Source organism: Cheilinus undulatus, linkage group 18 (assembly GCF_018320785.1).
Source record: "Cheilinus undulatus linkage group 18, ASM1832078v1, whole genome shotgun sequence".
Lineage (NCBI taxonomy): Eukaryota > Metazoa > Chordata > Actinopteri > Labriformes > Labridae > Cheilinus > Cheilinus undulatus.
Window position 1 is genome coordinate 30273925 of NC_054882.1, and position 14574 is coordinate 30288498.

General features: G+C 39.4%; 1 protein-coding gene across 1 annotated transcript; it reads right to left on the reverse strand.

The window, feature by feature from the left end:
• Positions 1–7864: 7864 nt before the first annotated feature.
• On the reverse strand, positions 7865–11738 carry pax1a (paired box 1a). The gene is made up of 5 exons (XM_041813143.1): positions 11659–11738; positions 10431–11057; positions 9262–9395; positions 8597–8810; positions 7865–8377 (listed from the first exon to the last, which is right to left on the reverse strand). Exons 1-5 carry the CDS (start codon positions 11660–11662, stop codon positions 8286–8288), a joined length of 1071 nt encoding a protein of 356 aa, XP_041669077.1. The 5' UTR covers positions 11663–11738; the 3' UTR covers positions 7865–8285.
• Between the last annotated feature and the right edge of the window lie 2836 nt (positions 11739–14574).

A 14574-nucleotide genomic window follows, 5' to 3' on the forward strand; every position in this document is an offset into this window, starting at 1 on the left:
CCAAGTTACAGGAAATGCTGTTATTTTCTCTATACAAAGTATAGCTCAGTGGGTTGTGTACAATAATTCAGAAAGCTCCTTTTCTGATAGTCTGTTTTCTCATTTCCAGTTGAGGTTCAGGCTGGATTTTTTCCCCACAAACCGACAGACAGTACAGTGGTTTACCGCTCACATTTTTTGGGAGACGAGTCATCATCTTATTATCACCTAATAAGAATTTGAGCCAAAAATTAACTTGAAGGCGACCCTTAAATCCAGCACCACATAACTTTTTGTGCTGGTAGCCTTTGGCTCGCGTGTGGCAACAGTTTATGTTTCAGCACATTTTAAATAAGTCACAGATGGGCAGTCGGGCAGAACATTAATTCTATAGTCTCAGTAAATTAGAGAGAATCCCTCTGCGCTGAGGACTGTCTCTATGTCTGGGCCCTCATGTTCACAGAAACAGAATTCCACTGCATGACGGCTGACAAATTTCCATAAGGAAGGTCTGTATTTTGACTTGAAACAGCCATCTACATGTTGATATTTGCATACCTCTTATACCGAGGAAACACACAAATTACAAGCATTCTTAGCAGTACAAAAATATGCCTACTTTCATAACAGCATTTCAAAGAGTGCATTTTAATTGTGTTTGCAGACGTAATTTCACGCTCTCTTTGTCATCTGCATATAATAATCAAAGCTGGGCTCTGCAATCCCATGTTATCCTGCGGTCATTCTGTTTATTGCTGTATCCTCCAAAGACCAAAAACAGCGGCAGAATCTCCTGAGAGTAAATGTGAAATGATACGTTTTCATTTAGAAAGCTGAATGTCATCATCATGTCTCAGTCCCTCCTGCTTTCAGAGCATCTGAGTGATGTGGTGAGCTGGCAGAGCGAGTAAGAACATGGGAGGGAGACATTTATCATCCTCCAGACTGCAGAGCTGTAACTCTGCCTGCTTGGAAATCCTCTGGACAGTCAGCGGAAAAAAAAAAAAAATCAGTGGTGATTGCATTACAAGGATGACATCGTCATGGGCCCGCTGCTATGGTGTTTTAGTTTTGGGTGGCATAAACTTGAATGCATCACTTAAAATTTATCAGAAAGAAACAAGATTGAACTTTTCATCAGTTACATCACTGAAAATGTCTTTGCCTGTTCTCTACAGTGTGTCTTTTGCTGCTGTTTTCAGATGTAATAGGCTGGCAGCCATGACCAAAGATGCATTAATGACTCCGACCAAGATATCAGCTGTATCTCCCTCGTCCAAGACCATGACGGGAACACGTTTCAGCAGCGTGGATGTTTGCATGCGCCATGTTTCCATGGTAAGTCAATTCATTTAAAGTTCAGACCTAGGCTAACACTGGGCTTTTTTCCTGCATTTTGACACTTTGCCAACTTGCCACTCTCTTTTTAAAAGGTTTATCTTTCTTTGCTTTTCCAAGACCTGTCTGTCCTGCCATGTCGCCTGTCCTGAGATGCTCTCTTGTTGACTTTGAGTCGTGTAAACAGAGAAAGTGAACAAATGTGTGAATGACTCCTGGCCAGCCTGAGGTACTTTCCTCCCTCGACACAAGAACTAAAGATAAAGTAGATATCATACCCAGACAAGTGTTCAACACATAAGATGAGCTGTGGTCTCTAAAGAACACCTGCTTGTATTATTAATAGTGCTTTATATGAATGGTTCTCAACTGGTCTAGTCTCAGGACTCACCACCACCTCCTGGAAGAGCAATATCGACGTAAATTTCTGAAAATTATCAACAAGTCAGATTCATTCAACAGTGAATACTGAAGCCAAAGAGACGGGACAGCATGCCCTTATAGAAACCCTAAACTGATATGCATGCATACATTTTATGTTCTTGTATTTCCCATGATAAGGTGCAAATTTTGGTTGTTTTCCAGAGATTTTTAGAAATTAAAACATTAAAGTATGGTAACCATTTTCCAACTTGATATAACTTAAAGGTTAGGTCTTTAGATCTCACGAAAAAGACTAAAATGTACTGGCATTATGGAAAAACGGTAAAAACAGTGTACAAATATAATTTGGCTTTGGCCTTCCATACATCATGTACTTTTAGCTTCAGTTTCTTTCCACAAACATCTTAGTGACCCACCAAACACACACTACGAGACCCACTTTTGGGTCCCGACCCACCAGTTGAGAACCACAGCTTTATATCATATTCATCAGGACCAAGGAAGCCAAATTCTCTATCCACAGGGGCTGTTTTTAGTCATTGTGAAGTCACAGGCCCTTTCCCATTTGGCTTAAACCAATCAGAGCATGTGAACGAAGTGTTTGGAAACAATGCCAGAGAATATGGGACATCTGAATACAGAAATATAACCACCCAAATATCCAATTCTACTTGCTAATTATATTTAAGGGGAGCATCATAACTCAAACTCACCACATGCAAATATTGTAACATGACTCATGGCCAGGATTAACCTATGATAATAAAACAAAGAAAACATTGCTCACAATTGGTGCAATATCCATCATTTTGTGGCAGAAAGTTTGCTTTATTGCATACCTTTTAACCACACAGCAATCAACACATTCTTTGTTTTAGTATGCCTACATTGATCTACCTTTGTATCATTTGCTTTATATGAAGACATGAGACTATTTGAGGGACTTGGACCTTGCTGTAGGGGCCAGACTTCCCCTCCAGAGACTTTTTGAATCATCAAAATATATTTTGATGCTATTTAATTCACCCTAGATGCTTCATTTACATTCAGATACATCTTTAATAATTTTAGATTTCGCATGTATGCCACATATTAGATGCACACCTAAAATGACTATATCTCAGTGAGGCCCCAGGCAACTGCGTACCTTTGCCAAAGGTAAAACCCCCTGCTGTATCTCCATAAGTCTCTACAAGTATTTGTACAAGCTTTTGGTATAAGGGAGTCTTCTGATGTTTAAGTTGAGGTCAAGAACTTGGAGATTACAATGCTATGTTTTACTTTAGGATCTACACGCTTGTGCATCCATGGTATCAGGGAGAGGTTGCCATGTAAACTACAGAGGCAGTTATTTTGAGTTGTATAAGATAGAAGTAAGGTTATGCAGAAAGAATATTCAGCTAAAATAAATGTACAAATTGGCATATAAAAAAGAAACTATAAAGGGGAAAATTGCAATTAATTTTTATGACAATTAAATATTTTTCTAAAATAGTTGTAGATGTGTTGAGTACAGAAATGCTGTTTTTAAATGATAACACCATTAGAAATAAAAAAGAAAGGCTCATTGGGAACTTTTTTAATGACATTTAATTCAGAAAAACTGGTTTTAAATTGCCCTTACTCACGCACTTATCTAAAAATGTACAAAAAAATAAATTAAAAAATTCACGTGGACAGCCCACCTGCTGTCCGTCTAGCATAAAAGGTCTGCAGAGGACGCGGTGGGGGGTATAACTTGCTGCCCTGATTGATGACCAGAGGTCCCGCAGGAAGTAACCCCGCCACCATGAAGGAGTGTTTTCTGAACCCTGAGTGGTATCCGGCAAAACAGAACGACTCCAGTCAGGGAGCGTGTGTACTCATAGGCCATCCTAATGTTTGGATACACCGAGGCGCTTGGGAGTTAGCTGAAAAAAGGGAAAGGAATCAGGGACTCCGAATTAAAGCCCAAGAGTGCAACAATATTCCACGGGGGGATTTGAGAAATGGACATTTTGTTATGATACTTCACCTTGTTTAGAAGATGATAGACCCTGTCAATACATTACCTTCTTTTTTTATTTTCATTTTAGGAACTCGTATAATCACAAAAGAGTCTGCTGAGTTATAAAATATGGTTATTTACTACTTTGTATTTAGCTTCAGGCTTGCATGTGGACACTGGTTGTCAAAAAACATCAATTTAAAAGTTCACATTTTGATGCCCCACCATTTGGAAATATTGACAGTTCAGAAACATTAGTTTGAAAATAACTCATCTTACCAACAGTATTTCTTTTCTCTTGAATAATTGTATTCAAGGTTCCAACTGTCATCTATAGAGAAATGCAAAACTGAAGGCAAGTACGTGTGCGTAAATTCACAGCCAGGCCAAATATGATCATTTTTAAAAGTCACTTCTTCTAAAGCTTTTCTCTTTAGATAGAGTCAAAATCCACTATTAAGACATGAGCAGACACCTAATGAGCTGAAACTATCATTATCACATTAGTCAGTGTTAATTTTGGCTGCTGTTTTGAATTTTAGTCTTAGTCTTTGGATTGAAATGCCTTTTAGTTTTCGATACATTATCACCATTTCTACCTTTTAGTTTGTCTTTAGTAGCTGAAAACTAAAAAAAAAAAAGTCCAGTCCAGCTTTAAAGAGTCCTTATTTCAGTCAAAATTTTTAGTTAAAACATTTATTCTATTTGCCTGAATCTGGTACAAATCAAGCCTGTGTATTCAATGCATGCTGCTTAAGCGGGATCCCTGCTTTCTACAGCTGACGGCAGAAGAGCTACACTGTAAAAAATATCAGGGGGGTTCAACTTAAAAACTGAAGTTCAACCTCTGCCTTAATAACCTGATTAAACTGAACTTCAAGAAAAGTATTATTCAACTCAGAAAGGTGAGGTGTACAAGTTATTTCATTAGCAATCATTTGTTTTTGAACTAGCGCTATTTCAACTCAATTTCAGTTATAACAGTTGTTTGATTCAGGGGTTCACAAACTTTTCAGCCCACGACCCCCAAAATAAAGGTGGAAGGCATCTGGCGACCCTCTTTGGGGCCCCCACCCCCATGTTAATAACCCCTTGTTTAATTATTGATTACTTATTGTTAAAATTTGACAGTCTGAGTTAAAACAGCTCTCTATACTGTGCTGAACATTCAAGAAAACTTGCCTTGTCTTGTCAGAGAAACATTTAATCATACATCATTTTAAATCAGATTTTTTTAAACTAGAATCATTGACTATATTCATACCAATCCCCTTTCAAGTTGAGATAATTCATGTTTTTAAGGCAGCAATCAAGCTTAAAATTGCAAATAAAGTAGACTAATGTTTCAATTTTTATCCTCTGTCTTGACCCATAGTAGCAAGTTCACCAGTCTCCAACAGATTACATTGATTCATAACCATTATTCCCTGTTCAGATCAAGGCCAAATTTCCAGCACTGTTTGTACTGCAGATCAATATTGCCACCACACCAGGGGTCATGGTCAGTTATCATTTTATAACTCGCATTAATAAGTTATGCAGACACATTGAAATTGTCCTAACTTATGATGTTAAGTGGAAATAAATGATGGAAACAAGTTATGATAACCTACTGATCACATCACATTCAACAGTGTGGAGATTCACTCTACCTCATAGGATGTTTCTTTATTGTCCGGCTGAAACAAAATTTTAATCTCCTTGACGATAAACTAAACTCACTTTTCGTCAGAGTTTTTGTCATCAAAGATCAATTTAAACCTCATCTTTCTAAGATTGTCGCAAAACAATTTAAGTCAAAGTTTTATTAAGCACCGGCTTAACCCTGTAAAGCCTGATACCTCAAATATTAGCCAGAAAATTCCCTTTTTTTGGAACTGGATGGATTTTTTTCATCATTTATCAGATTGTATAATAGAGGGGTTTTTAAGGAAAGTATAGGTTATGTTGAACAGATATAAGCCTCACAAAGTTGCGTATCAAATATGGTACAATTGCCTTTAAAGGGCTAAGGTGTTAATACTCTTAAAGCTTGGGGGTTAATGTGATTAGAAACAATCAAGACATTTTTAGCTCCATGAAAATCAAGTTATTGTCTACGCAAGATATCAATTGGCATGAGCATTATTAACTTTAACTATTTTTAAAGGATAGAACATGTTATTTGTGTTAATATATGACGATCAGGAGGAAACCTTTCCACAATGTCGTCTAATGCATGCCCCTATTAAACAGTGTTGCCTAAGGTTAGTATGGAATATTTCTACACTTTCTTCTTAACTCCCTGATTGCTTTCACAGTTAAAGTGTAATTTGAAAAAAAAAAAAAAGAAACATAACAGATGTTTTATAAATTATTGCTGGATGCTTTTTTTGTATTTCAGAGAATTCCATTCATACATTTTTTTTTAAATGAATTTAATCTGTTTAGGAAAATGGATGTCAACAGTTGCATCCATAGTTGAGGACTGGTTTGATGTGATCCATGATATTTCTATGATGGAGAAACTCACTTTGACTTGAACAAGAGACGTTTAAAAGATACTGAACATCTTGGACAACCTATATCTACTTATTAAATCTTACTTTAACTGATCATAAAAGATGGAATTAATGCAACTCTTCACTCTAATTTTCTGTTGAGCTAAACTGTACATAGTTATCTGATGTCAAACAATTTGTATTCATTTTGACTATAGACTTTTTTATAACATGACCTTCATAAATAAGGATGCAGATTTGTGAAGTGGTACTTATTATTACCTACTCAATTAAATGATAGAATATTTAATTAGAAATTTTGACCCTGCCAATTGCTTGTGCACAAATATGTTTATACATATATGCTGTATTTCTGTATACTCCTCACTGTTACAGGTACATTTTTATCCATATAATACCTCTGGACTTTTTTTCTCTTTAATAAAGCCTACAGTTTGTGTGTTTCCATTTTCTGTGTTTATTTAGTTAATATTTTTTTAATTTCTCAATTTTATTTCATTTTCCTCTCAATAAAAGGGTAAACTTTTAACCAGATTGTAATAGAAAATGTTTCAACTCTGTTCTCAATAAATATTCAAATAAAAAAAAAAAAAAAAAGCTGCTTACACAGGCTTCTTTTAAAATAAGAAAAGTCTGTTTCTTTTGATTTAGTATTTTCCTGGAGGATTAACAAAAGCCAACCTAATAAAAAGTAAAATGGTAAAAAATGTAAAACCAGTGCTTTCTTTTTGGCTGTGTTTGAATTAGAACTCAAAGTTTACTACACTCGATTATTTTGCTTTTATCCAGCGGATTTTCTGCATCTGAAGTCTTAAAGTAATTCCTACAACAGGCCTGCTGTCACCTTTTCCACCTGCTTTCGCACTGACGCGTCACCGTTTCACTTTAAACGAAGATCAAACATGGCGCAGACAGCGTATAGGCCTTTTTCCTATTATTATAATTTGTATTCATAGTTCAGTGTTTAAAATAATTTCTTCATCATGTCCTGTCTCTTTTAGCCCACTGATAATTAATTTATGCCAGATGACCTTAACAAAAAGCAAATAGATGCTAGATCAGAGCACGTAATGACATGGATATTCAGCGCTGCAGAAACCAGTCAAATGCACAGATAAGAGGAGCTGGGAGGTTTTAGGTCAGACACACATTGAAGAAAACAGAATAAGAATGAGTCTTCAGGCCTAAAAAGCAGGTCACAACGTTGAAACACGCACTACAGCATGTCAGCTGCTCTCCTGTACACACAATAATTCATTAACGAGCACGAGCAGACCATCATGGCAGCTATCAGGAACTGCTAGCTCTGATAACATCAGCGCAGGCGCCGTGTGGTCACATTAGGCTTCACGGGTTTAAATACGCTGTACAAGCTTATTTGAATACCGGGTCAAACACCGGGTAAAATTAGTGCTTCCATTGCTTGCAGTACATATCTCATATCCTTACTGTCACTACACTAGGTCAGACTTTCATTTCATAGTTTAAAACCTTTAAGACATCACCAGAAGTCACTACGCACAAGCTAACAGCAGCAGTCTTCAGCCTTTAGCTAAACAATGCACAGCTTCATGGATAAATAACGTGAGCTACAACAACATATGGCGTGTAAAGAAAGCCTTTATTTTTGATTATTTACATTGAAATTTATAAAAATATATAATTAAAGCTTTGGCAAATATTTTACATTTAGACAATTATATCTTTGTTCACATCGTTGAGTTACTGAGAGTCGAGATCATCAAAAAGTCTTATTTGGCGGATTATAAAATAGCACTTTAAAATGAAACAAAATGGATTGATATTTTTTTTTTAAATTCCTGCCCTCTCCGTGAGGGAATGCACAGCCAAAGGATGAAGTAATGTCACTGAAGAGAATGAGCTATCAACCAATGAGGGGGAACATCCATGCAAACTTACATTCATGTGGCCATGCAGGCCCATAGAGCTCCACTGTATTCAAGAGGCCTGTGTGGGACTGCCAGCTCCACAGACTCGGGGGTGAAACAAGCCGGTAGTGTTCACACTTACTGTTGGAGTTGTTGAAATGAGTTCGGTTTAAAGGGCGTTGTTATTTAAGGTGGTATAAGTCCCGGTTATGATGATGAGGTAGGGAGGCTGAGTCCGTGCACGCTGTTCAAGTCTTCATGTTGTTGTTTGCTCAGGGGACTGGGGGGCTTTCTGTCTCCTGCACGACACGGAGGAAAAACAGTTAACTTTAGCATGTGACGTCAGGAAGAATTACTATTAATGATAGCTATATTAATATTCACTATATAATAAGTAGGCTTCGTCTGTGGTAGAGGCTAATTTTAATACTACTAATATAATAATAATAATAATGATAATGATAATAGCAGGATTAAGATACCCTGCCCTCCCCCCCCTCTCCACGCCCCATGTCTACCTTCTCGGGCCTGGTGCTTGAAGGTCATCGGTGAGTGGATCTCTCCCGCGTGCATGCCCATCCCGCCGCCCGGGTGGGACAGGGCCGGACTCTGTGGCTGCCAATGATGGTGGCTCGGGGCCACGTAGCCGCCCGCAGGCCCGCTGTACACCCCGTACTGGTTGGTGGGAGAGTACGCGCACGCGGACACGTAACTGGACAGTGTAGATGAGGGCTGCAGGAGACAGATGGATGAAATTAGCTTCACCTCTAACGCACGGCGCTGAAAATGACATGGGGCCTGATGATCTAGATCCGAGTGTAAATACAAGGTTATGGCCTGCTACTTTCGATTTCATTTTAATACAACAACATTACACAAAAATACTTAAAAAACGTGGCCTAAATTTCCTCTGTGCGTCATTCCAGTAACAGCAGATCAGCTCCCAGGAGTCTCCTGGGGCTGTGCGGCCTTCACTGGCTGCTGTAGAATCTAATCCCAGCTCTGCCTCAGGCCTCTGTAGTGATTTAAAAAATACCATCTCCCACTTTGTCACTAAACATTTAGACTCTGTCCATGAGGGCAAATGAGTTTATATGCACATGTAGCTTGGCGCAGAAACGTTCTAAACTGAAGATATTTTAATAATTGAATGAAGTGGTTAATATAAATATTTCATTATTACCTGTGCGTATTTGATGTCTGCATCTATGGCTGATTTGTCTATCCCGTTGACTGTGTGAGCTGCGGGGAAGGCTGCTCTATTGACGCTGCTCCACTCCTCCATCTTCGGTGCGTAACCCTCCGTCCCAGCAATGGCTAATCAACAAACACTACATGTCACTTCATGTCAAGCATGTATGAAAGTGCTCAGACAACAAGAAAACAGCATCAACAGAGCAAAAAGAGGCACAGACCCACACAGCTTTATAGCACATGATGTCAATTAAATGAGATGTTTGGGAATAACTGAGTGTGAACGGAACAAAATGAAACAGATTTCTTTTTTAAAAAAGGACATGTCAGTCTAACATAGTAACATTAAAACATAATATAAACGTGAGGGTTACATGTCCTCGAATTTATTGATATTTTTAACTTAATTTATTCTAAATGAAATGCGAAAGTGCGTTTTTAATGAGGGTGTAGCATTAAAATATATATTTTTTAAATTTGATGTTAGATACATTTCTGAAGAGGCATTTGAAAGAAAAAAGTCTAAAAGAAATGATTTATTATCAGCAAATTTTCATGATTTGAAAACTAGACTTTTAAACCCTTTTTTAGTTTTGTATCTTATCATTCCTGCTACTTTTACGCATAGCTTTTTTCGTAAAAATCTCAATTTTTCAAGGCATCATACGGTAGGTGGATTTCATACAGACAAAAACTAAACCATAGGATTAAATCTGACATCATACAAAGTTTGTTAAAATGGTGTTATCACATATGGAAAAGACGACTTCACATTAGTGTGAGACAGTGAGTAAAGGAGCAGAGAGGCAGAGAAAAATGCCTGTAATGACTGCTTGAAGGATTAGGGGGGATATAGCAGGTGGGAAAGGTGTTTGCGAACGCATCATCCCATGAAAAGGCCCATTGAGAGTGGACTTGCAGCTTTCTGGCTGAGTGTTGAAACGGAGGCCTGGACTAATGGACGCATTGTCCTGCCTGCTGCTAGAACAGGTTGTACGGTGTGCCATTATAATTCATCATGCAAAAAGAGACAATAATAACCAGCTATGCTGGTTTATTGAGCTCCTGTTTAAGGAGAGTGGGAGCCAAAGGCTGACACATGTGGCACAGCCACGCAGAGGCCTGAGATTTATCACGGGACAGAGTGTTTCCCCTCACCTGCAGGATCCATGAAGGCGCGTATACCGAGGATGTTGCTGACGGTGTGTGCAGAAGGCCAGGCTCTGGAAATGCTCATATGTCCCGCTGTCACCGGTACTCCAGGAGGGTTGCCCATTTTAGTGCCAGTGGGTGACATGGTGTTGGGGTAGGAATACGGGTATATGTGGTTGTAGGAGAGCCCGGCCTGTGTGGAGGCCTGCTTGCTCTCGTACTGGTTCGGCTGGGAGAGATTTCCAATCTTGTTGCGTAAAATCCTGCTGATCGAGCTAACCGACGGGACATTGTACTTGTCACAAACTCCATCTGCTAAAAGCCTGTCCCGGATCTCCCAGGCAAAGATCCCGGGGTCACTTTGTTTGTATTCCCTGATATTTTTCACCACGTTAGGCGTCGTGACCCGCGGTTTGCTTCCACCGATGGCACCGGGTAAGATGGAGCCCGTCTCGTTGTACCTTGCCAAAATCTTGCTTACACAGCCATGGGAGACCCGGAGCTGTCGACTTATATCACAGGGTCTGATCCCGAGCTGGGCCAGCTCCACTATTCTTAATCGGATGGCATTGGGCAGGGGTCTCCCGTTGACGAACACGCCGCCTAACTGGTTCACCTCTCCATACGTTTGCTCTGCAGGAGAATACACATGCATGCCAAATGTTAACGTTAGAAAGAGAGAGCGCATTTATGATATTTCTACCACAGTTATTCTGCTTAAAATTCAAATGACACACCACTTCTGTAGTCATGAACGAAAAGCTTTAAAAATCTCAGCTGCATGAGTCTGACGCACAAAGCTCCTGTAACTGACACCATAATTGAGGTTTCTAAGTTGTACAGCATGTGTCAGCCTTCACATACTACTAAGTTTTGGTTGGAAACCGCTATTTTGCAACTTTACACAAGTGTGTAAACTGTTTGGCCGGCTGTGAGCTCCACCAGCCCTGTGAATACAACAACAAAAATATTAAAAATGGCGAGCTTTTGGAGCTGACACTCGAGAACCCTTAAAGACACACTTTATATTGGATAATATCTAGTGCTGTTTCATCAGGGATTGAAAACCTCCATCAGCTGCTGAATAAGGCTGGAAAACCCACTGAGCTGTAAACCTGACAAGACTGCAACACGGGCATAAACAAATGTTTTGTCTTTACGCAGGCGTGCAGTGTGGATACGCGTCCTTAAAGCTCCCTGTCAATGAAGCATGCAGACTTGAACGCAGCCTTACCCATTTGCCTATATGTTCCGGGATGCTGGAAAATATAGGTGCCCCTTCAAATGGCTGAAATCGTCCGAGTGAAGGCAGAGAAGGAAGGGGAAGAGGAGGAATGAACCCCAGAAGAGGAGAAAGAAGCCTCTTTAAAATCTCCTCCGGGTGCAGTGCGCCCCCTTCTTCTGTTATTTGGAAGAAAGTCACTGCAAGGTACAGGGGCGCTGGAGTGATCTTCATCCGATAAAAGCAAATTGGAGTTATCCCGGAGAGTCCAGAGTTTGCTGGAATTAATTTGACGCGTCCTCCACGTCAATCTTCGCTGTTATACGCCGAGCCCCTGCTTTCGTTTCATTGGTCGTCGCGCGCTTGAAACGCTGTCAGCCAATGCAAAACCCCATCCGGTTGGAGCTGTGCAGCCTCCCTCTGTATTTTGCATAGGGGAAGTGGCAGGAAAGGGAAACGTTTCATCCAATATGACACCGGTGAGGACTGCTGCATTTATTCAAAAGAGTGCCAGTGATGTGAAGAGCCATTTCTCTTTAAAAGCTGGAAAATGTTAGAGAATTGTATTTAGGTGTCCTGTACATTTGTTTGTTGTTCAGGTGATTTTTACTGAGCAGTTGCAATAATTCTATCCATGTGCTGACTGTTTTTAATACCATTCCTGAAGTGCATTTGCCGTGCGTAAAGGTCAGTTCTATGTTTTTTTTACTCTGCAGGTAATTAGTTGCATGGTTGAAAAAAAAAATGCAACAGATAGACTTGACAGGCATGCTGCAACCAAATAAAACACTGAATAATTATTTGTATACTCTAAATTTCACGCTTTAACGTGATAATTTGCAATATTTTCACACTAAAATGCCTTTTCCTCGCGTAAACTGGCCGCATAACCGAGCTTGGTTGGACAAGTTGGATGCTGAGGAGTTATTTAACCGTCAGAAAAAGAGCCTAGCAGCCTGGGTCTTTTATAAGCCAGTGTTCGAGCATCAGGCGAAGGGGCTCCTGTAATCGATCCGTCTGTAGATCGCTGCGCTCCCAGACTATGGGGATATCGACTAGACGAACATTATCACAGCATGCTCTCGGAGTTTCCTGTGCAAGTTTAGAAGCTATCGTTTATAAGCTTGCAAAACGTTACTTGTAAAACTTAACTGTCGACCCATGTACAGTGTCCCTATCCCGCACCCACCCCTCTCCTCCCCACCCCACCACCCTCATCCACCAACCTGGGAGCAGGAGGACACATGGAAGGCATCAGGTTGGGACAGAGGAGCAGAGTGTTCGGGCAGGAGACGATCGTCTTATAAATTAGAGAGCAGTGATGGACATTTTTATTTCTTCACGGACGCTGTGCTTGTTTACCTTCTGGATGGATGCTCTAAAGGTGGTGAGACGCAGGACGCACAGGAGGAAAGCTCACCTGTTGCTGCTGAACTGAAGCTGCTCGTACTGTATATCACTGTAATCTGTCTGTGCCACTTTCTCTGACTCTGTCTCTGTCTGGTCTTTCTCGGCTGGCTGGACTCCCCTCATCTGGACATTGTAGGAATTGCAGACTTTGATCAGCACATGGTCTTGTTTGTCTAACTCGTGCGCTTTTGGCGGGGTAGGTAAACTGTTTTCTGACTGTTCCAACTGAATATTAAAATGGATTTCTTTGCATTTAAAATGGATTTACAGTGAAGATTTCAACCTGATAAATGGGCTATTTTTTTATCTGTGTTTTAATTTATTTTTTCTTAGTGAGCTCACTTTGGATACTATTAATTTTACCCAACATGCTTTGTTCCTTTGTTGCACAAGTAGCTACTAATTTTCCTCTGAATTATATTTGTCACGTTTGCGTAAATCCAGACATCACTAATTGTTTAGCAGACCTAACTGCATTTATCGAAGCCTGTTTTTAAAAACACGTTCTTTCCTAATAAATCAGGATTAAAATATCTGTCTGCTCTGTTTATCGTGGCTGTTTTGCATCGTTTAATTCTTTATTTACCTTCTTTGACAGAGACATGAACAGCCTTCGATAGGCTTAGGTTTCACTCTGAGAAATTATTGTAGCTTTTTCTGCCTTTTTAAATCCAACACTTTTACTTCTTGTAGATTTAAAAAGCTGAATTTGCAGGAAACAGTTTTCTGGAAAGTCTAACCAAAATGAGGTTTTCTTTTACCAAATTCTATCGTCATTTTTCAGTTTTTATGAATTAGTTTCAAACCATGGCAGTTGAAGAACAAACAGGCCTGTATTTATTATAGAATCAACGTTAGCTTTATGATTGAATATAAATAAATAATCAGCTGTAACCGTCAGTGCAGGGATGCACCCTCCACTCCTATGCTGACTGTCAGGTGTGACCAAACACAACATTCTTTAAGCCCCCCCTATTTTTCCATGACTCTGTTTTTAGACAGCATACACCCCGGTAGTAACCGGCAAAACACAAGAACAGATGCAGAGCTCGATATTTAATTGTACACAGGCCTCATATTTCCAGACAGCCCAGTGAATGTGTCTGTGCTTACAGCATCAACTAAACATTCATTTAATTTTTTTTATGTATTTCACCGACACCTGAGCCTCACCTCTCCGCACATTTGCACTAATTCATTAATTTACAGTCACTCAAATACTGTTAGAAAGCGCACTGTGGTAAAACCAATCACCTCATATGCACGAATGAAAGTATGTAAATCTGCCTTCATGCTTGTATATTTTATACTTCTGATTATGTCTAGTCAGCAGTCTTGCAACCGTACATTCAATGCAAACGGATCTGTATTTATCAAGAGCTTTTAGATCTAAATCTTGATTTTTTAAAAATACTTTTTATATTATTTTAATAATTTATATTTAATTTTCAGTGTTCATTTTTCTTGTATCCTTTAAGTATATTCGGCCAGTAAAGCTGATTCTCAGGATTCTAGAGT